The sequence below is a fragment of the Phyllostomus hastatus genome, unplaced genomic scaffold (genome assembly GCF_019186645.2).
Source record: "Phyllostomus hastatus isolate PE091 unplaced genomic scaffold, TTU_PhHast_1.1 phas_contig_147, whole genome shotgun sequence".
NCBI lineage: Eukaryota > Metazoa > Chordata > Mammalia > Chiroptera > Phyllostomidae > Phyllostomus > Phyllostomus hastatus.
This window is the reverse complement of record NW_025333603.1, coordinates 9,914,740-9,935,408: the sequence shown is the minus strand read 5'-3', so window position 1 is coordinate 9,935,408 and position 20,669 is coordinate 9,914,740. Positions and strand designations below refer to the sequence as shown.

Sequence of the window (20,669 nt, the reverse complement as noted above, 5' to 3'; positions counted from 1 at the left end):
GCTGTGACCCAAACCCTCTCTGCCTGCTTCCTGCCGTCTGAGGCACATTCAAAAAAGAAGCAGGCCAGTGAAGAGTCGTCGTCTGATGGTGTGAGGACAGAGATGGATGACGTGCTCCCTGCCAGGGACAGCCATGTTCGGACACTCCCAGATAGCCAGCTGCCACTTTATTAACAGCAAATATCCCCATCTGAACCGGGCTGGGAAAGAAAATATTTATGCTTGCCTGTCAGGAGGGCCTTCATTTTTCTTCTGGGGGAGCCCGCCAGGGTGTGGGCCAGGGCTGGAGGAGTGCAACAGGTCTGCAAAGCTGCTCCAGGACTTTCTTCAGGTCAGGAGTGATGAGGACTCCAGGATATCTCGGGACAGCTCTGGGGGGCACGATGGGGCATCAGGAGGGATGGACGTGGGAGCCCGGGAGGGGTGGGCAGGGCCCGTGCCACCAGAACATGCTCATGACCCTGTTAAAGAGAATGAGAAAATCTGCCTGTGGGTGTGGGGGTACAGTTAGACACCAAGACCAAACGCTCCGTTAAATAATATCACTATTAATTAAAAGCACATAGCTGTATTAATCAGAGAAGTGACTTCTCCAAGGATACTGAGTGACTATTGAGGATAAAATAATCTTGTATTGTCAGAAAACACCAGCACTGGAGCTGAGCCCATCATTTAAGTGAGGCGTGTATTAAAATCAGTTTATGGTCATTATTTTGAACAAAAGTTGCAAGCCAATTGTTCAACGGTTTCAGGGATTCCTGTGGCTCTGTAGCCTAGGAAGAAGGGCCAAGCTCGCTGGCCCGCCTCTGGGGACAGCTGTCCCCAATTATGGTAATTGAATTATAAGGCGTGAGGCTGAACAAGTCAGGTGGCCCTAGGGAATGGAGGCTTTATGGGCATAGCAGGATTGTTCTGACTCTGGTGAGGTTCCCTTCCCCCAACTCCAAGTGCTAGATCACTCATCATCTCTACAGAGCATGCACATGGGAGTCAGGAGACCTGGGTTCAAATCCTGACTCTACCACTTAGCAAATGTGCAGCCAACTCTGAGCACCTTACTCAAGATTTAGTTTCTCTGATAAAATGGAGCTAATAAATGTCTCCCTCTTGGGGCTGTTTTGAGAATAAAGTAAGGTAAAGTCTGAATCACTGAGCATAGAAATTCATTAGTGATAATAAACAGTAATAGTAGGAGTGACATGTACAACATGATTCTCTTTAGGAATGTGTCAATTTTTTTTTTGGTATGTAAATTGCTATTTGCAAATGTGTGCGAGTATAATTCCTAGTTCCTAGTGTTAGTCTGCTTGGGTTGCTATAACAAAATACCATGGACTTGAACAACAGACATTTGTGCTCACAGAGCTCTGGGGGCTGAGGAGGCTTCTACATGGCTACCTCCGCACTGTGTCCTCACATGGCAGAGAAAGGGAGCTCTGGTCTCTCTTCTCCTTATAAGGGCATTAATCCCATCATAGGACCCCACACTCATGATCTCATCTTACCTGGTTACCTCCCAAAGTCTCCATCTCCTAACTCCATCACATTGAGGCATAGGGTTTCAACGCAGGAATTTTGGGGGAGATAAACATTCAATCATAGCAATACCTATATGCATTATTTGTTTAGTTCATATCTGCATCTGCTTATAAATCTATGTGCTGTGTTAATTTCTATTTATGCATTAAAAGTTACAACAGCACAATGATTGTATGGGGTTTTGTGAATGCCTCTGTGTCTTGACCTTTGTGTACCTGAAAGCCTAGCACAGATTAAAGTCATGGGCTCAGGCTGCGAGTGTGAGTGTATCCACATGTACACATGTGTGTATACAACCAAGAGAAGGTCATGACCCGGACCACAGTGGGTAGCTGCCCTTCAGCCCAACCTGGCTGGGGTTCTGCTCCCACCAGCCCATAGCAACTGCTAAAGGGACCTGGGAAGAGTGCCTCAGAGGCTCCCTGGGACTGGGGATCTGTCAAGCCCAAGATCCTTGGCTGCAGGTACCTGAGGATTTGTTCTGTGCTGTGGAAGAACCCCAGGCCCGAGAGCACAGTTTGCCTGGGGTGGGGACATGGAGCCTGTCCTTCATGTTGTGGGGAACTTTAAAAGCTCATCTTCATCCAACATGGGACCCATCTTCACCTATTCCAATGGATCATTTACCTCATTTAGAGCCATCCAAGTTCAGCCCAAATGACATTTGCTTAGTAGTTGGCCTGTTTGAAAAAGCCAGTGTGTTAGAACTAAGGCATGCAAATGCTGTACCACCTTTCTGAGCTGGGAGTGCAGGGGGACAGGCCCATGGGAGAGGGTAGGGGGAAGGTGGGGGCATTCAGTTGGTCAAGGACCCCACAGAAACAGGCAAACACATTATCCACTCCAGCACAGGCAATTTTTTCCCCAGGGTGGCTAATTAGCAGGCAGCTGCCCGGGCTGTCTACTTGACTTGCAGAATTAGAATGCTCAGCACAGAGATCTGTGTTTATGCTCAAAATATGTCCTCCCTCTCCCCCAGCCAGGAGGGGAGTTTTGACTGCTAGCTCTGAAGCATGGAGATGGCTCAGCCGGCCTTTTAGGGGCCTGGATGGAACTCCTTTTCCATAGGAACTCCCGCCCTGTTGGAGGCCTCAGAAGATGGCAGGCTCATCCATGCAAGTGCACAGGATGAGCCCACATACAGGCACAAGCATCTCCCCACTTAGATAAATGTGACACACAAGCACAGACACACTCGTTTGCCCAGAGGCATCAGCACCTACCCTCAGAGACACACAAATGCACAGAGAGGTACCGGCCCTCAACCAGCAAATAACCAGTGATAGCCTGAGACCTGTGCCCCCTCACACACACTAGGAAACACACACCTGCACAGATGCACTAGACTTATATGCATACAAATAGGCACACCCTCACAGGCTCCCCGGTGTGTGAGAGCACTTGCAGAGACAGAGAAGCTGCTCAAAGAAATCTGCAGAAACAGAAATTCTCAGGACACAGCCTCTGCAATTCCGAGTCAGAATCTCAGATCAGAATCAGATATGAGAACGAGATATAGATCATATGAGGAGATATCAGACATCCTATGCAAATCCAAATTATCTCATCAGAATCACCTGGGAACTGTGTATAAGTGCCCATATTGCGCTCTCCCGGCGTCTGATGGGAGGCTTGTGAGATAGTGGTAGTCAGGTGAATTTTGAAGGGCTCCCTTGTATAATGAACACAGAACACTTCTATCATTCAAAATAAAATTAAACAGCTCACCTTTGGTTATTAGGAGGAAGAACAATTTGATTGGGTGAGAACTATTAGGCTTTTTTAAGTGGTGGCTTTTTGTTGTGGTTGTTGTTTTGTTTCGTTGTCTCAGGAACATAGAATAACTCAGAACCAACTTTTTACTGGTTGGCTTCTTTCTGTCTTCATTGAACAGGGAGGAGCAGTGACAACAAATACAACTCGACTGGACTGTGACTCAAACACAGATGTTTCAGACTCTCTGTCTAAACTGGAAGGCCCCACCCCATCCTATGGCAGACTGGGAAAGCCACTGCTCAATGTCTGTGAGTTATATGCAGATGGCACACAGTAGGAGCTCAGTAAGTGTTAGCTGCTGTGTTATGCTGTTACTGTTGTTCTTCTGATCATAAGTCATTATCATTAGCACGGAAGGCTAAGAACCCAGATCTTCCACCCATCTGTTTTGTGGACTCAGGAGTTGCTTCCCAGCTGAGAAGACACTGAGGGGCAGTGGTAATCTGGGCACCAGCTCAGCCCCAGCTTCCCTAAACTCCAATCCTTCCACTTTCAGAGAAAGGGCGGAGGAGGGTTATTGGGAGTGGAAAGGGGGGTAGTAGGATGAACTGTGGGGGGAGGGGAGCTTCCTCTTGCTGAGGGGCTTCAAAGGACAGGAGCCTACTTCCTCTACCTGGAGAGGCCGCCTTCAGTGACTCAGTTTCTGGTTGGCATCTGGCAGGACAGAGCAGTTGCAGGTACTGGACTGGGAGCCTGGTACTGCATGCAGCTCCCTGGAGAGTCTCTTCAGGCCAAGGAAAGCTTTGTTCTAACCATTTCTCTCCGAGCCCAGCCGGGGCTGCTGGGTGGTCTAGGGGCAGGAGGGCAAAATGGGGGTGGGGCGGGGCAGGGCCGGAAGGAGAACGGGTAGAAAACCTGGGGTGGGGGGGGGGGGTCAAATCTGTGTGTGGGGGGAGCAGGGAGGGCTGGTGCAGAAGGGTAGTTGGAGCCAGCATAGGAGCGTTCGGAGGCACTGGGGGGAATAAGAGGGATCAGCAGATGCCCGAACCTCTGAAAGGCTCCAGGGAACCAGGTGGGGTTCCGCGAGGGTGAGGGTGTGTAGACTGAGTCCCCTCCCCAGACCCTGCTATCCCAGGTGGCTAGTGGGAACGGGCCTAAGCGAGGCACCGAGCCCCCAACACTGTGTCTGAGGCTCCAGAACATGTGGCCGACACGCCCCCGCCTCCTCCCAACCTCGCCGAAGGGCTGCCATTTGGAACGCATTTGCAGACACATGGATTGTTTTTAAGTTAATGCTTTTTAATTCACTCTGTTTCCCAGTTGTCGTTTTTTATTGAAAAGGCGGATTCTGCTGGTGTGTGTTCCTTTGCGGGGGTGGCGGGGGCTGTTCCTCACGGCAGAGATCCGAGGAGAGACAGAGACAAAGGCACAGGGAGACACCGGGGAACAAGTAAACAGGGTCAGAGAGCAAGAAACAGGGAGAGCGATGCTCGGGAGCGGGAGACGGACGGAGCACCCGGGAGGCTAAGGGCGGGGCTCCGGGCCCCAGGGGCAGGGCGAGTGCACTGAGAAGTCTCTCTCCAGGGGACCGCGGCGGATCCGCGCCCCCCCCCCCCCCAAGGTCCATCTTCAGCCCCTGGGGCTGAGCTTGCTTTCCTTTGCTCTGTGGTTCCCTTCAGCTCCGACGAGGCCGAACTGGCCCCAGGGAGACGGCTGCGCAAAGGACGGAGTAGCAGGACCCGGGTCGCCGAGGGCTAGGGATACGAGATCAGACAGAGAGGACGACCTGGGAGTCGGAGGCGTTCCCTCCTCGGTCCCCCCACCCTTTCGTTTTCGAGCGGAGGCCGAACACTACCCTGCGGCTCTGGAGAGTGGCTCCCCTGGCTTGCTGCGCCGCCTAGGGCGAGCGCCCTAACCTCTCCGAGCCCTGGCTATGCCACCTGCAGAAAGAGAGGAACGCTGGTGGCCCATTCAAACACGCGATAGCGAAGGGTCGAGACGGCTCGTGGGCCCGGGAGACGGAGTTCGGTCGATGACACCTCGGCTTGGCGGCTACAGCAGAAATTCCGGGGATTTTCGGCCCCGGCCGCTGTCCGGGGTTCACGTTTGTGCGTGACTTGCGCGGACCGAAGAGCCAGGCGCTAGTGCTTTCTTCCTTCGCTGCTGACAACCATTTCATCCTCCCCCAGCCCCGCGACCTCTCCTGTCCTGCTCTGAGCCGGGTTCTCACGAACCTTCCGCAGCGGCGAGTGTAGATGCACAGCCGCGGACACACAAAGATGTCCCCAAGCCAGCACGTGGCGGTCATGCAGACAGTCGGGCAAGCACAGACACACGACGTAAGGTATCGTGGACGCAGAGAGAGCCGTCCCAGCCGCGGCGGAGAGGGCTGGTGCCAAGGAGCAGCGGCTCCCCAGACGCATTCACCCGGAGTGCTCGGCTCTCAGGCCCGGCGTCGGCGAACTGAAAGCCCGGGATAATTAGAGCTAATTACTTGTGTGCAAACAGCCGACGCAGAGGGCGCGGGCGGGCCACCCCTCCCCCGGCTTGACCCCCGTGATCCCGCCCCAGCAAAGGGGTTTTGCTGGAGCATCTGGGGCTGAGCGGGGTGGGCGGGGGGGGGGGGGGGGGGCTGTGTGGGGGGGGGGGGAGGGGCGGAGCGCGGGAAAGGGCGCTCAGGCGGAGAGTCCCTGCGACCCAGGGGTTGGGGTGAGCCCTCCGTCTCCAGAGCGACCCCCGAGATTACACACTCCAGCGCGCACCGAGGCCCGGGAAGCCCCGGGATGGCTGGTCGTGGCCGGGTTAGGAACTGCGACCAGAACTTTGTCTGAATACCCCTTAGCCTTGTGCCGAACGGGCCGGGACGGCCTGGGCCCGAGCATTCGGGTACTTAGGCTTCTATTATCTCGGCCCCGTGAGCATCCCCTTCTCTGCCGAAGAAGATTCGAGGGGGCTCTCCTGGTACTCTGTCACCAGAGGCCAGCGATCCCAGGGAGTGCCTGCTTGGAGCTGAGGCCAAAGGCCTCGGAAAAGGCAGAGACTGGTGCTGGCTTCGGGTGATCAGTTCGTCTCTGCCTGGATGAGCCTCACGACCCCTGAAGGAGTGACTTTTCTGAACCTTTGTTTGCACGTCCATAAAATGGGAATGCGGGAACCGTGCATGCCTCTTTTGAGATGCAGAGTCCAAGGGGAGGAAGGAAGATGCGAATTCTTCACGTGTGAATGGGGCTTTACACTTTGCACTGCTAGCCTGAATCAGCGATCTAATTTTGTGGTTTTGGGGGCCTTTGGCAGGTTGGATTGGAGCGGGTAGAATTTTATTTCTACATTTATAGATGAAGCTCAGGGAGGTCAAACGTGTCATTGAGGTCACACAGCAGGGAGAGGCAGCCTGTTTTCCGGACTTCAAATTTCAAGTTCAGACTCTGCTCAACTCTCCTCCACCTCTCTCGGACGCCCCTGGAAACCCTGGCACCTACAGACATTGTGCGAAGCCCCGGAGCTTTCAGCAGGAGTGCAGATTGCGAAGGGCTGTCGCTGTTTGTGGGTCCCGCGGCACGGGCTCGTTGCGGGCCCATGGCGCCCCCTTGCGCTCGTGGCCAGAGGCGCACCCTGCTCCCCGGCCTGGCCCGCCCCTCGCTATCTCGTAGGATTTCACTGCCTCAGTTTGCTATTGTCTCAACAGGAAGGTTAACTGCAGAAGGGGTGACATGAGGTGATACGGGGTTGTGCATTTTATAGCGGGGTCTCAAGGGCACCTAGTGGTGACACAGTAGAAGGGCTGAGGGCAGGAGACATATTTGGGGCAGGGTAATAAGAACAGAGAGGACTATGGAACTGTAACCCCTCCCCCTCTGCAAGAGGGGCTCTGGGGCAGGAGCCCTCCAGAGGGTGAACCAAAACCAGGTGGAGCGTCCTGAGATCTGGCTGGGAAGACAGGTGCCTGGGTGTTAGCGCAGGGAGGTAGAGCAGTTTGAGCTCAGTGGTTCTCAAACTTCTGGAATATTAAAATCACTGGCAGGGCTTGCTAAAACACGGATTGTTGCTCTGCGCCCTGGGATTTCTGATTCAGGGCTGATGTTAGAATTGGCATTCCTAGTAAGTTCCCCAGGTGCTGCTGATGCTGCTGGTCCAGGAACCACACTTTGAGAATCACTGCTGTGACCCTTCAGAATATTTCCCCTGAGGCTCCAAGGCTTACCAGCTCCACATTCACAGCACACCTGTCTGAGTAAATCTTATTCTGATCAGTTTCATTTCCTGGCCTGTCCTCAACATCTGAGATGCAATGTGGTTGGGCCCCCAGCTTCTTTCCCCTGGTCTTTTCACCCTAATGGCTCAAAGAAGAATATGTTCTCCATCTGCCACATGGGGCAGTCAGGCAGGCTTCCTGGAAGAGGTGGACTAAACTTGAAGCACTGCTAGAGGGGAGTTAGGGAAATAGGTGGCCAGAGGCTGAAAGGTGGAGACTGAGACAGAGTGAGACCCTCCAATGGTTGTGTATCACATGACAGGGACTTGAGATTCTGGTCTAATGCCCCCCTGAAAAACATACAGCCCAGGGCTGGGAACAGGGCAAAGAGGGACTGTAAAAAGCACCCAAATGAATGAGCTCTTGTGGGCTGGTGTGGCTAGGGCTGCCCTGGTGGCTGCAGAGTTCTTCAGATGGTGGTTCCAACAGAGGCAGGGCAGGGCAGGAGTGGCCTCAGTGGCTGCCCTCTTGCCTTGGTTTCCCCATCTGAGGAATGCGTGTCATGTGCCTGCTGTTTCCTTGACCTTCCCAAGCTGCCAGCAGGATAATATATGGAAATTGCTTTGACCTCCTGAGAAAAGAGGGTCTCCAGGAATAGAAAGTTCAGTCACTAATCCCGTCCCCCCAGACTTCCCACTAATTCCTGCTTCCGATGTCAGCCAGACAGGTTGAGTTTAGCAAAAGAAAGAACAACTTAGAGGGATGATGATTTTTCTAATGGCCCCAGTTCTTCAAACACGTCCACACACAATACACATGCGCACACAGCCTGGTGATAGGCCCACCCTCGCGCACAGCCCTTCCTCTGCTCTCACTCACACACATACCTCCCGTGGAGCAGTCATAATTGTGGTAAATAATTAGAACTAACATTTGCACAGTGCCCTGCCATTGACAGAGCAGTTCCACCCTGCACTTCCGCTTAATCCTCACAACAACCAGAGAGGCAGGGATTATTGCTATTATTAACTGAGGCTCAGAGAGGTTAAGTGACTTGCCTAAGGTCACTCAGCTAGTAAATGATAGGCCTGGCTCTGAGCTAGGTCTCTTGGTTCCAAATGCTACCTTCTTTCTGTTGTTTTATGCTCCTTCCTTCATGTATCATGCATGTTCATTTGTTCATCCATTCATTCACTCAACAAAGATACATAGCTACGGGCCAGGCTCTGTGAGAGGTGCTTGGTGCTTTACTGAATCTTCTCACCTAATCCTCATGACATACTAATGAGCCGGGCACTTTCCTTGTCCCCACTTTACAGTAGAAGAAATGAGAACAGAGAGACTAAGTGACAGAGTTGGGATTTGAGCCCATAGCGGGACTCCAGAGCTCTGGCACCTGTGCTGTCCTGCTCCCGTGTATACTCACACCCACAGTCACACACACCCCTCTGTCTGTGCCCCATCACATACACTTATCCAGCCCCTACTATCCTGGGCAGGGGCTGGAGCAGCAAGGCACCTGCTCAGGCCCTGTGGATCAGAACCCCCAGCCTGTCCCTGTCACCCAGACATTTGAACTGAACAGGCCCAGAAAATCAAGGATAGGATTTTCTCCAAAATGCCATTGGCATCTCTGGGGACAGAGTCACATTTTCCTACTGATTACACAACACCGTAGCATTTACAATAGTCACTCTGTCCATCAATATCATTCGGAGGCGGCAAGAAATGTGTATCCCCCACCCCCCACCCTCGCCTGTGCTGACCGAGGCTGAGAGCAGAGGTAGCTTGCAGGGAAGCAGGGACATGACCCTGCCCTTCACAGAGCCCCAGAGTGAAGGAGAGATTTACCCCCTCATACGTGACTTGGGGATTATTGTCACCAATGCCCATGGACCTCAGGGTGAATAGACTTAGATTCTGATCCAGGCTTTGCACTCACTGGCTAAGTGACCTTGAGAAGTTCAGTTACTTCCTCTCTAGGGGCCTCCTTTCCTTGTGTGCAGAATGGGGACAATGATCCCTCTGTGGAAGGGTTGTGTGTGCAAACAGGAACTGGAAGGGGACCCTGTTTTGAACATGGGTGATCAGGAAGATGATTAGGCTGGACTACTTGAGCTGAGACATAGCCTGGGACCCCATCCTGTCCCCTCTTGGAAGGGCAAGCCAACTTCCAAATGGAATTGCTCGGTGTCTCCTCTGCTCTATACCCCCAAAGAGAGTCTGAGTGTAGGCAGGAATGAAGGGGGTTGATATTTGTTGTCTGTGTCAGGACGGTGCCGGGCATGTTTGGATGTCTAAGTTCAGAGGCCTCTCTTCCCTTGACATGGAGCCAGTGGGGCAGGAAGTGCATGCATCTATGACCTGATCCAGGCAACCCCAGGGGGCAGAGATGGCATAAGACTTCAAAGACTTGGGACAATGGGCCCATGTAACAAGGGTCCCGTATGTGCACGCACACTTATCGTTGTGGAAAGAACATGGGTTTCTGAGGCTTGGGTTTCTTTCCTCATTTATTTAGTGAATAGATGTGTATCAAGTCAATGTGTATTGAACACCTACTATGGGCTAGGGGACTGTTCTAGAAGCTGGGGCTACAATCATGAACAAGATGAGCAAAAGGGCAAACCCCGTAGAAGCTGGATTCTCCAAGCCAAGTCAAGAGCCAGACAAGGTTGATGTAACAACAATAACAACAACAACAAAAGCAAAATAATGAGGATAAGAATATGAATAAATCCATGAGCCCTAGCTCTGCTGTGTAACTTTGGAAAAGCACCAGCCTCTCTGATTATGAGTGTTTCCATTTGGGATATTACACAATGACTCCTGCATCACCGTGCAATTCTGAGTGGATGCATATAAACTGAAAATATATTGCAAACTGGAAAGCCTCATGCTCACTTGCATTACTCTGGTGTGCGTGAACATGGGTGTTTGCCAGCACCCGTTTTCCTTGGCTCAGTGAACACAGCACCTGTGGGACTCCGGAACTGGTCCCAAATTCCATAAAATCCACAACTCCTGCCACTAGAAACGTAGGGAGGAAACCATATGGCTCTGATATCCTGACTTTGGGTTTGGTTTTGCCCCGAGACAACACATTTTGCAAGTTTCTCTGCTTGGAACTTATTTCCAAAGCATCTTGCTCTAATAGATTTCATTTTAAGGAGGGCAGAGGAGGTTTGGGCTGAACACTGAAATGCCCTCAACCTGGAGATGGGGCTGGCTTGAATGAGGGGATGTAGGCCCAGTTCCAAATGGTGGAAAAGAAGCCTAATAGGGGAGCAGTGACAGAGCCGCCACTGTCAGCAGTACTGTCATCCTTCAAGTCCTCCTTTCCCAGCTCCAACTGAGCTCCAAAACCAGCCACCCTCCACTGTAATCAAAGCACTTGACCCCAGAGTCCAAGTATCGGCCCTATAGTGGCTCCCATCACAAATCACCCATCCCAGTCCAACCCTTGCAACACCACCCAGCCTAGCTCAGTCCAGCCCAACCACAGACATCTCAGACCTTCCAACTCAACCCAATCCAATCCATCCCAACTCCTCTTTACCCAACCCAGGCCAACCATGCCCATCCCACCTCATTCCAACCCTCCCCACCTAGCTCTGTGGTGGGAGAGACTGGGACTGGCTCATGCAGTCTATATTCCTCTCTTATTCTGTTGTGCCTTTTTATCCCACAGAGGCTGAAAAGCTAAAAACTATTTCCCATACTGCCCTATAGTTAGAGTTTTGATGTGATATACATTTCGCCAAATGCCATTCACTCATGCAAGTCAATTCATTCAAAAGTGAATTAAATGAATAGAAAGACAGGGAATGAGATATTCATTCAAAAACAACACTTGCAAAAACATGCAAAAGTAGAGCGAACAATATGGCATACCCCATCACCCAGCTTTAATAACTATTAACATTTTCTCCACTCTTGTGTTATCCAAAGAATTTTTTTCATCACATATTTTCTGAAGCCAGAACCTGTCTATGCTTTCATACAGAGGTGTGCATTGAGCTGGTGTGGACAGAGGAGCATGTTTCTGGAGCTAGAAGCCCAGCTGACGGCTTCCTGATTTGGCAGCTGGCTTCCTGATGGTTGCACAAGGAGCAGCTGCCTTGGTGGTCTGCTTCTGCAGCGCAGCTTTGGGAGTTGGTCCCGAAGATGCAGCCTACAATCTGTTTCTTTAGCTCTCCAAATATTTCTGTAAGCCATTAAATACCCATTCATACATTTATTTCTGCTTAAACTACCTAGAGTGGATTCTGCCTCTGCAACTAAACACTGGCCAATCCCCAACCTAACCTATCCTCAACTCAGTCTAACCTGCCTCAAAGCAATCTACCCCCAAATCATTCTAACCCATTCAAGTCTGTTCAGTCTAGCTTGACCCTGGTGAATGTAGACCAGCTGAACCCAGCCCCAACCAGCCTCACCCCACCTTGGTCCATCTAAACCCCACGCAACACATCCCAGCCCAGCCTATGCCAACTCTCTCAATCCAAACAAGCCAACTCAGCCTGTGGGATTCCATCCGATGACTCTCAGTCCAACCCAGTATATGTGAACAAAGCAGCACAGCCCATTAAATTCCACACATATTTACTGAGTATCTTTCATGAGTCATCACAAGGGAGCAAAGCGAACTTCAACTTCTCTACAGATACAAGGCTACTTTGTTTTGTTAGCATTTCTTTTCTGCCTTCCTCTTTCCTGTTTCTCTCCTGCCAGGCCCACACCCACTGCCACCCCACCATAGACCCTACCTCCTTGTCCTTGTCCATTCCCTTTGGCTATGTAGTGCCCTGCCACAGTGTTTTCTGGGTATTCAAGGCCCCTAGAGGAAGTTCTGCTCTATCCCAGTCCCCTCTTCCTGCAGAGCACCCCTAGAACTTTCACTTCTGCAAAGCCTCCCCATTGGAGTAGGCAGACTTTCTAAAATGTCTTTGCAAAGCTGTCCTGTCCTAGTCCTGGAACTTGTGAATATGAGGAGACATCACTGTGTTTACACTATGTTGCATGGGCCAGTTGATGTTAAGATAGGGAAGTTATCGTGGATTAGCTGGCTGGCCCCACTGTAATCGCACAAGCCCCTAAAAGCAGTGAGCTTTCTCTACCTGGAGGCAGAAGGGGAAGTCGGAGAAATGCAGTGAAGGACACTCAAGGTATTGGAAGCACGAGAAGGACTTGCCTTGCAATTGCTGCCTTAGAGAATGGGGGAAGAGCACATGAAAAGGAATGTCCAGCAGGAGCTGAGAGTCAGCAAAGAGACAGGGATCTCGGGCCACGGCTGTAAGAAACTGGGTTTAGCCAACAACCCGAATAAATTTGGAGGTGCATTCTTCCAGAGCCTCCCCATGAGACCCCAGCAGGCTGACACCTTGATTTCAGCCTTGTGAGACCCTGAGCAGAGGACCCAGATGCACCCACCTGGATTTCTGGTGTACAGACTGTGAGATAGTGAATAGGCATTTCTTTCAGTAGCTAACTGTGTGGTAATTTGTTACATAGCAATAGAAAACTGAAATGCCCATCCTCTGCCCTCTCTCTCAGAATTATCTTGATTTTTTCCTAATCAAGCTGAGGCATTAATTGTAGAATGGGGAGACTAGAATATTGGACACAGGGACACCTGGGTTCCTATCCTGGCTCTGTCACCTACTAGCCATGTGACTTCAGCCAAGTTATGTAGCCCTTCTAAGCAGGACTTCATTCATCAATAAAATAAGGAGATAATAACTTTCCTGGTCAGTTTCCTTGGAATGTTAAATATTGGGTTGGCAAAATAGTTTGTTTAGTTTCTCCTGTATGATAGCTCTAGCAGTGTTTAGTTGTTTTAATCTTCATTTGAATTAATTTTGTTAGATTATATTGTGACAGCTGTCATATCAGGGTGCATTTAAAAAGATAAAAATTGGTGAATTTTTGTGTAGCCATTTAATATTGAAGATGGAAGAAAGTAAGCAACACTTTTGGTGTATTATACCTTATTATTTTAATAGGGGTAAAATGTACCTGAAATGTAAAAAGAAAAGATTTGTGCAGTGGATAGAGAAGATGCTATGACTGATCAAATGTGTCAAAACTGGTTTCTGAAGTTTCTTGGTAGTATTGACATTTTGGCCAAATAGCTCTTTGCTGCGGGGCTGTCCTATGCATTAGAAGATGCTTAGCAGAACCCCTGGCCCCCACCCACTAGAAGCCAATAGCGGAAAATAGCCAATATACTCAAAATATCCAAATCAATAAAGTTATTGGTGGAAATGAAAAATGTGTCTTTTATTTTAGGGGAAAAAACTCATAAAATACAGACTTTTTGGCCAACCCAATATAATACCTATTGACATGCCTGATACACAGTAGGAGCCTAATTATTTGATTTGTTTGGGATAGTGGTGAGGTAATACTAAGTAGTCAGTTCATAGATGTTAGAGTCAGTGAAGCTGTCAGTTTTCACCACCCTCAGTAACAGTAGGACAATTCCCATGGAAGACCACTACCCTAGCCCAGAGGAACTGCTAGTCGTGGGCTTGAGGGCACTGCGATGTGAAGCGTGCTCTGCAGAGACTGCCGCTCTGCCTGCGACGGAGTCTGGGTCTTGGATCAGTCAGCTGGAAGCACCAGGAGACCAGGCCACATGCAGAAGGGAACAAGAAGTGAAAAAGGACACAATGTTAAACAAACAAACAAACAAACAAATGCAGGCACCTGGGCTTTCTGTCTGGACAGAGGAGATAGTGGAGCCCAGGCGCAGCCTTGCTCCCTCAGGGACTGCAAAGCAAGCAGAGCTATTCTCACACTACAATGTATTGCTAATGATCAAGGAGGTTATTAGCAATATATTGATTGCAAAGCAGGTCATTTCCCTCCATGCCCCACCAAGTCTGAGCTTTAGACGTCATTGGATGGTGCACAAGAATGAGCAGCTTTTGCTCCAGGGGAAGATATATTGGCTAATGCCAAAGTCCTACTGTGCTCCTAAAGGACTGTGATTCCCTGAATATGTAGAGAGGAAAGAGCCTGTTTAATTACTCTAAGAGGTCTCTGGGGTTCCACATTTTGTCTATCCTCCTTTATTCCTATGCTCACAGCCTATTCCCCCACCTCCGAGCTCCCTGGGACAGGTAACACATAAAGATCTCCAGACTTGTCGGAGAGACTGGGCTCCGGTTATCAGTCTCAGCTCCAGGGAACTGAGTAAATATTTCTGTCCAGCTCTGTTACTCAGTGAGCTCACTTTGGTTACTTGAAATTGGCTGTCATGATGAGAGTTATTTACACCACAGAAATTGGCAAAAGCTATGAATCAGCCTCCGTCCTATCCAAGAACTGGTTTAAACATTCACCAACACACTGATGCTTCTAGCTTTGGTGGACTGGGGGAATGGGATTCCTACCCCTTTCTGGGCCTCGGTTTCCTCCTTGGTCAAATTTGGACCACCTTAGGTACTGTCTAAAGGCTTTTTTTCTTTTCATTTAAAAAAAAAACACTTCATTAGACACCAAGGAGAAGAATGGAAGTGCTGATAACAAAATTACCGTTTTCATAGTAATACTTAAACATTAAAATTGGTGCTCATAATAATCACATTTAGAAGGACCTTTCTCAGTGCCAAGCACCATGCTACATACTTCATCTCAGTCCTTTGTCTTATTTAAGCCATGCACACACCTTGTTCAATCAGCCAGTGAACTACTCGGGGCAGAAAACATTTTCCCCTTGGCTCTGATTGATATAGATGGATATAGTATTAAAAGATGGAAATAAATCTGTGCTCCATTACTTTCTAGTTACTTTGACCAAGGTATTTAATTTTTCTGTTCTGTTTCTTGATCTGTAAAATGGGAATAAGAATAATAGTTTCTATTTCTTAGGGTTGTGTTAAATGAGAAAATCTATGTAAAATGCTTAGGATAGTGCTAGTCACATAGTAACACTAAATAAATATTACATATTATCATCCTTGTATCTGTAGAGCCTACACAGGGCCAGTGCATGGTAGGTGCCCAATAAATGTTTGTATAGGAAAAGAAGAGAGGATGGTACATAAAAGAGAATAGACTAAAATGTTTCATATTAATAACTGAATGAATCTTCTACATTTACTTAACCTCGATCTTCCCCGTGTACTTTTACTTACTTCTCTCACCATCTGTCAGCTTCACAGATGTTCTAGAAAGCACTGGGGAATTTATTCATTTAGTCACTCAGCAAACATTCTGGTGCCAGGCCCTGGCTAGATGCTCAGGAATGGTCTGCAGGTTTAGCTCATACAACACGGAACCCTCTGGATATCCAGTGAGAAAGGTTACTGAGGAGGCTCTGGAGCCACAAGCGTTGTCCTTGCTGGTGGAAAGGGTGATGCCAGGTGAAAAGCTGCATGGCCAGCTCCTGGAACTGTGCTATGTTCCTGCTGCAACCTGCTGCTGTGAACCCCAAGGTCAGATGGTCCTTCATTTGAGCCTTGGCTCTGCTGCTTATGAGCTACATGGCTTGTTCATGCACAGGTTCCTGCTAAACCCTGGTTTCCTCATCAATAAAACTCAGGTGAACCATCTACTGTGCCAGGGTTGGGTGTGAGGGGAGAGGGTGGTGCTGGCACCCTGCACGTGGGAGTGCAACCAAGGTGCCCATTTCCTTCCTCTGGGCCATGTTCTGAGGTAAGAAAAGGAAACTGACATTCATTAAACACCTTCAATGAGCTATGAATTTTGATTACGTGAGAACTGAATTCTTACAATGATCTACTTGGTAGGTCTCCCATTTTACAGATGAACTGAGGCCCAGAGAGGTGAAGAGACTTCCCAAGTTCTCCAGACTTCCTCATTGCATGCATTGTGCAGGATACCAGCCCTGCTCTGGAGTCCGAGTTCTGTCCATAGTGTGGGGCCCCTGTCCAGGCTGGAAGGGAAGCCACTAGGGCCCTCCAGTTGGAGGAGGCCACCAGCTCTGCACCACCCAGGCTGGCGCGCAGAGCAAGGGGGGAACAGGCCAGGCTGTGAGATTCAGGTAGTCCCACACAAACAAACCCCGGCAAGGGGCCTGGCCTGGGGTTCACTGGGGAAGGCTCTAGGGTAGGGCTTGAGTTTCATTTTTTGCCCAGCTCAGATCGGGAGTGACAAGGCTGGGGGCTGCCTGAAGTTCAAAGAGGATATGTGGCTCAGAGGTCGGAGTTCAGCTGAAAAGTCATTCCCAGCCCCCTCAGCTGGGAAAAATGTGTTCAAGCTGTTTCCCTCTTCTGGCGTTCTCTCATCTGCTCCCCTTTCTCTTCCCCTCTCCCTCCAACTAAAGTGCAACCCCGTGGGCCTGGCTCCAGCCCCTCCTCCTGCAGGAAGTCTACCTTGAACACTCCTGCCCCCACCCAGCTCTTCATTCCCTTCACTCTAATTTCAGTGAGCACTTACTAGATGCCAGGCTCTATGCCAGGCACGGAGATGCTGAAACGGATAAAACTCTGTCAGGGCTGGGAAGGAGAAACAGACAAGAACAGGTGGTGTCAGTACGTGATGAGGGCTTGTCCAAAAGGAGAGCAAGTCCCCAGTGAGGGACTGACTGGGTACCTTTTCCCTCTGCCTCCTAACACCCTCCTCCCTTGTGACTCTCACACTCATGCTGATGGCTGCTGTCCAGAACTGGAGTCCCTCCTGTAGCACACAACACACCACAGGCAGCCAGGACCCACCAGCAGCACCTCGCTGAGACCCAGCCTATCAGGGGTTTAATCCCTGCTCTGATGCTAATGTGCTGAATGAGCTGAGGCAACTGCCTATCCCTCTCTGAGCCTCAGTCGCTTCAGCTGCAACATGAGAAACAAACAGGATCTTGAAGGAGACCAGAATGTATTACCTAACCACCCAGGCGCGTGCACACAGCACTTCCCTCAGCTGGGTGCAGTAGGGACAGCATGCTTTGAGTAGCAGTTCCTTCACTTGCTGAGATTTATGGTTCTGGGCAAGTTGCTCCCCTTTCCCAGCCTCCATTTCCTATTTGTAACAAGTAGAGAAAAGAACAGGTGTGATGAGGAATGCAATACCAGTGTAGTACTAGGCAGTTCCTGATATTGATTGAATATTCATAGGGACGAATGTCCTCCTAGTGAGGGTGGAGTTCAGAGATAAAAACAGCCAGGCATCCTGCGGGGTTGGGCTGAGGTGAGAGGCTGCCTGGGCTGCAGGGCTCTGCACAGCACCCAGGGGATCCCTAACAAACAACTTGTACTCAGGTCTTCTGCTGCGGGCACCTGGGCACATGCTAGAGCCACACTTGAGGCACAGCCACACCTGCTTCCATGCTCCCAGCCCACTCAAGTCCTTGCCCTGTCTAGCTACCCACGAACACAGTGTGAACACTCCCTGCCTGTGCAGGACCAGCTCCCCCCACCTCTGTTTCAGGGATGAGTCAGAGGCTGAGAGGAGGAAGGAACTTGCCCCAGGAGACAGGGCAATGGTAGACCCGGAAATGCACTGGGGTCCTGCTTCCCAGGCCGGCTGGCTCCAGGTCCCAGGCGGCCTGCTGTGGCCCAGTCAGTTGTAAAAAGGGCGAGGGTGCACACCCAGCACTCTCGCACCCCTGTGAGTGGACCATGCACCCACGCGGAATCCGGGGGAGCAAAGGCCCAGTCACGGAGCACAATACACAACCCAGCTAGAAGTGCACAGGAGCCCAGCCGGGGAACACGGAGTCTGACCCGGGTGTCATGAACGAGGCCCAAACACACCTCACAGCCCCCAGCGTCCAGTCTACCCGCCCAGCCGAAGTTCTTCCCAGTCACCCAGGGCGGCACTCGGCGTCGCTAACCTGGGCGCGCTGGCCGCCAGGGCCCGGGCCATTATGCGGGCTCATGGCCCGCCGCGCCGGGGCGCAGAGCAAACTTAACCTTCATTTGGGAGCGCCCAGCGGCCGGAGCGCGCGGCGAAGCCATCGATCGCCGCTAATGGCCTCGTCTAAATGCGAAGCCGCTGCCTCCGCCCCCCGGGTCAGGGCGCCCCCGCCCTCGCCCTGCGCTTGGTGCAAAATGGTGTTTACCAAAGTCAATATTGGCCGCGGCGCCCGCCCGGGGCACCAGGAGCCCCCGCTGGCCTCCCCTGCTTAGGTCCGCATCAGGGCTGCAAGGCCTGGTCCTTGGTGTCCCAACTGCCCCGGCCCTGAGGAGGGCAGATCCGGGCGGGCCACCCAAGGTCGCCCAGGGCCGGAGCAGCATCTGCGGTGGGAAGAGAGCACGGGAGGTCCGGCCTAGGAATACCTTGGGTTCACTCCTGCCTCTGCCTTTCTATAAGTTTGGGCAGGTTCTTTGAGCCCCCAAACTGATTTGAGCCCCCAGGGCAGCATTTTTTTTTAACGCGGTCCCCAAAGGGTTGTTGAAAGGATCCCAGTAGAGATGGTGCAGGGCAGGTGCCTAGCACAGACACACAAAGGCAGTTTGGACTGCGGCTTCCCTAATGTGAGGTAGGGAGTTGTCTGTCCCCTGCGGTGTGCCTCATCCCCTGCCTGTCTACTGCCTGGTTCTCTCCTTCAGGGCATTGTGGGATCAGCTGCTGCCAACATCTACTGGTCATGGTCAAAGCACAGATTCTGGAAGGATCTCCATCTGAGTCCCGGACTCAGCATGGAAGAAACTGAGACATATCCTTGACTTCTTAGATCCCGTACTTCCTCATCTGAAAGCTTAGCTAATGTAATCCCCGCTCTCCCAGACAAATGGGTGTCTAAGCTGCGGGCACTGGGGATCACGTGGCTCCCAGATGGCACGGCAGGCAGTGGGTGACCTTTGTGGGAAGTAGGGAATGTGGTGACACCCTGGAGTACAGCCTCTCGGCTCCAGTTACGCCAGGCTGCAGCCATTGAGGATTCACGTGGCATTATATTAAGCTCATTGGACAATAAAACCACCTCCCTGCTCGGGTCTCCTTTCATTCTTGAACTGCTGACCTTCAGATTGCTAAGGAAAACACAGCGATTGCAATTTTCGCTCCCCACTCCTTTACTCTGGTCCCATCACAGAAAGGAACTTCTAAATGAGAGCCCCAGAGAAGATCTAGGGGCAGGTCCCAAGACTGAGCTCTGGCCCAGCGAGGTTAGTGGCACCGGTAACTCGAGCCTGCCACCTGGTGGCCATGGCTATGCGGAATGCCCTACTCCTAGAATGGGATGTTGGTGAGTCCTAGTCCTTGAGAATTTAGACTCATATTCACCTGAAGAGTCACAGACTACTAGGATTACAAGAGAGTATGCTCTTAGGTAGGATCAGATAATTTTAGGTTCTTGACATATTGTTAGCATGCAACTTTAAAAACAGTAATAATCACTAACATTCCTTGAGGGCACTCTCTGTGTGGGGAAACTAGTGAATGTTTTTGGGGAGCTGTTTCTTTTGTCATCTTCTCAATATCAACACGTGGCTACTGTTTGGCCCCATTGTATAGGAGGGAAAATTGAGATTCGTGGAAAACAATGTGTCCACAATCTCACATTATGGTGGTAAGCAATGGGTTGAAATGTGGACACCAGGTCTTCCTTCAGTCTCAGACTCCAGACCTGTGCTGTTAACCAGCATACTTTGCTAAAGAATCTTGAGACAGTATAAGGCAAATCTTGAAAGTTTTAGTATTATAGAACTGTAGAGTATTACGATCTTAGAACTGGAGGATCTCTAGATTTTGGAATCGTGGAATGCTGAGAAGAGGGCATCTAGACTGGTGGACTCAGGAGATGTGGACGGTTAGGACTGGGAGTGTCCTTGGGGGTCTCTCATTTTGCACACAAGGTCAGACAAGGCAGGCACCTAGCTGGATAGTGCAGGAAAGGGTGGGAAATCTGGGCTTCCTGTCTCCCAACCCAGCCTGTTTTCCACTGTGGGTTTCTCAATCAAGGCTTTTCCAATTCATGTTCTTTTATAGCCACCGCAATAAAGCTGTGGACTTTTGCTCCAGAACAGCACATAAAATGCCCCATTATTTGCCTCTTAACCTGAGCTTCTGTTTTACATCTTAAATCTGATGTGTAAGCCTCATAAAAGGTAATCATCTAAGGCCTGTTCAAAGAGAAGTCATAAATTGGCCATTTAGACCAATCAGTCTTTATTGCACTCCTACAGGCACCCAACCAGCAGAAGCCTGTGCCCCATGGAGAGGATGGGGGAGCGCAAACCTCAGCCCCAGACTCTGAGCTGCTATACTCTCCTCTGGGGAAGAGTGTGGAGGTGCTGAGTCAATCCAAGAA

The 20,669-nt window shown here is 50.6% G+C and overlaps 1 protein-coding gene across 2 annotated transcripts in view; it reads right to left on the bottom strand.

The window, feature by feature from the left end:
• Positions 1-209: 209 nt before the first annotated feature.
• TRABD2B (TraB domain containing 2B) overlaps positions 210-20,669 on the bottom strand; it is a 253,527-nt gene continuing 233,067 nt past the window's right edge. Inside the window, exon 7 of one of the 2 annotated variants that reach the window (XM_045857718.1) lies at positions 210-461. In XM_045857718.1, coding sequence (XP_045713674.1) covers positions 392-461 — 70 coding nt within the window. In that variant the 3' untranslated portion in view covers positions 210-391. Of the gene's footprint in view, positions 462-14,013; positions 14,062-20,669 lie in introns of those variants that run through there. The other variant, XM_045857747.1, reaches the window with a different exon arrangement.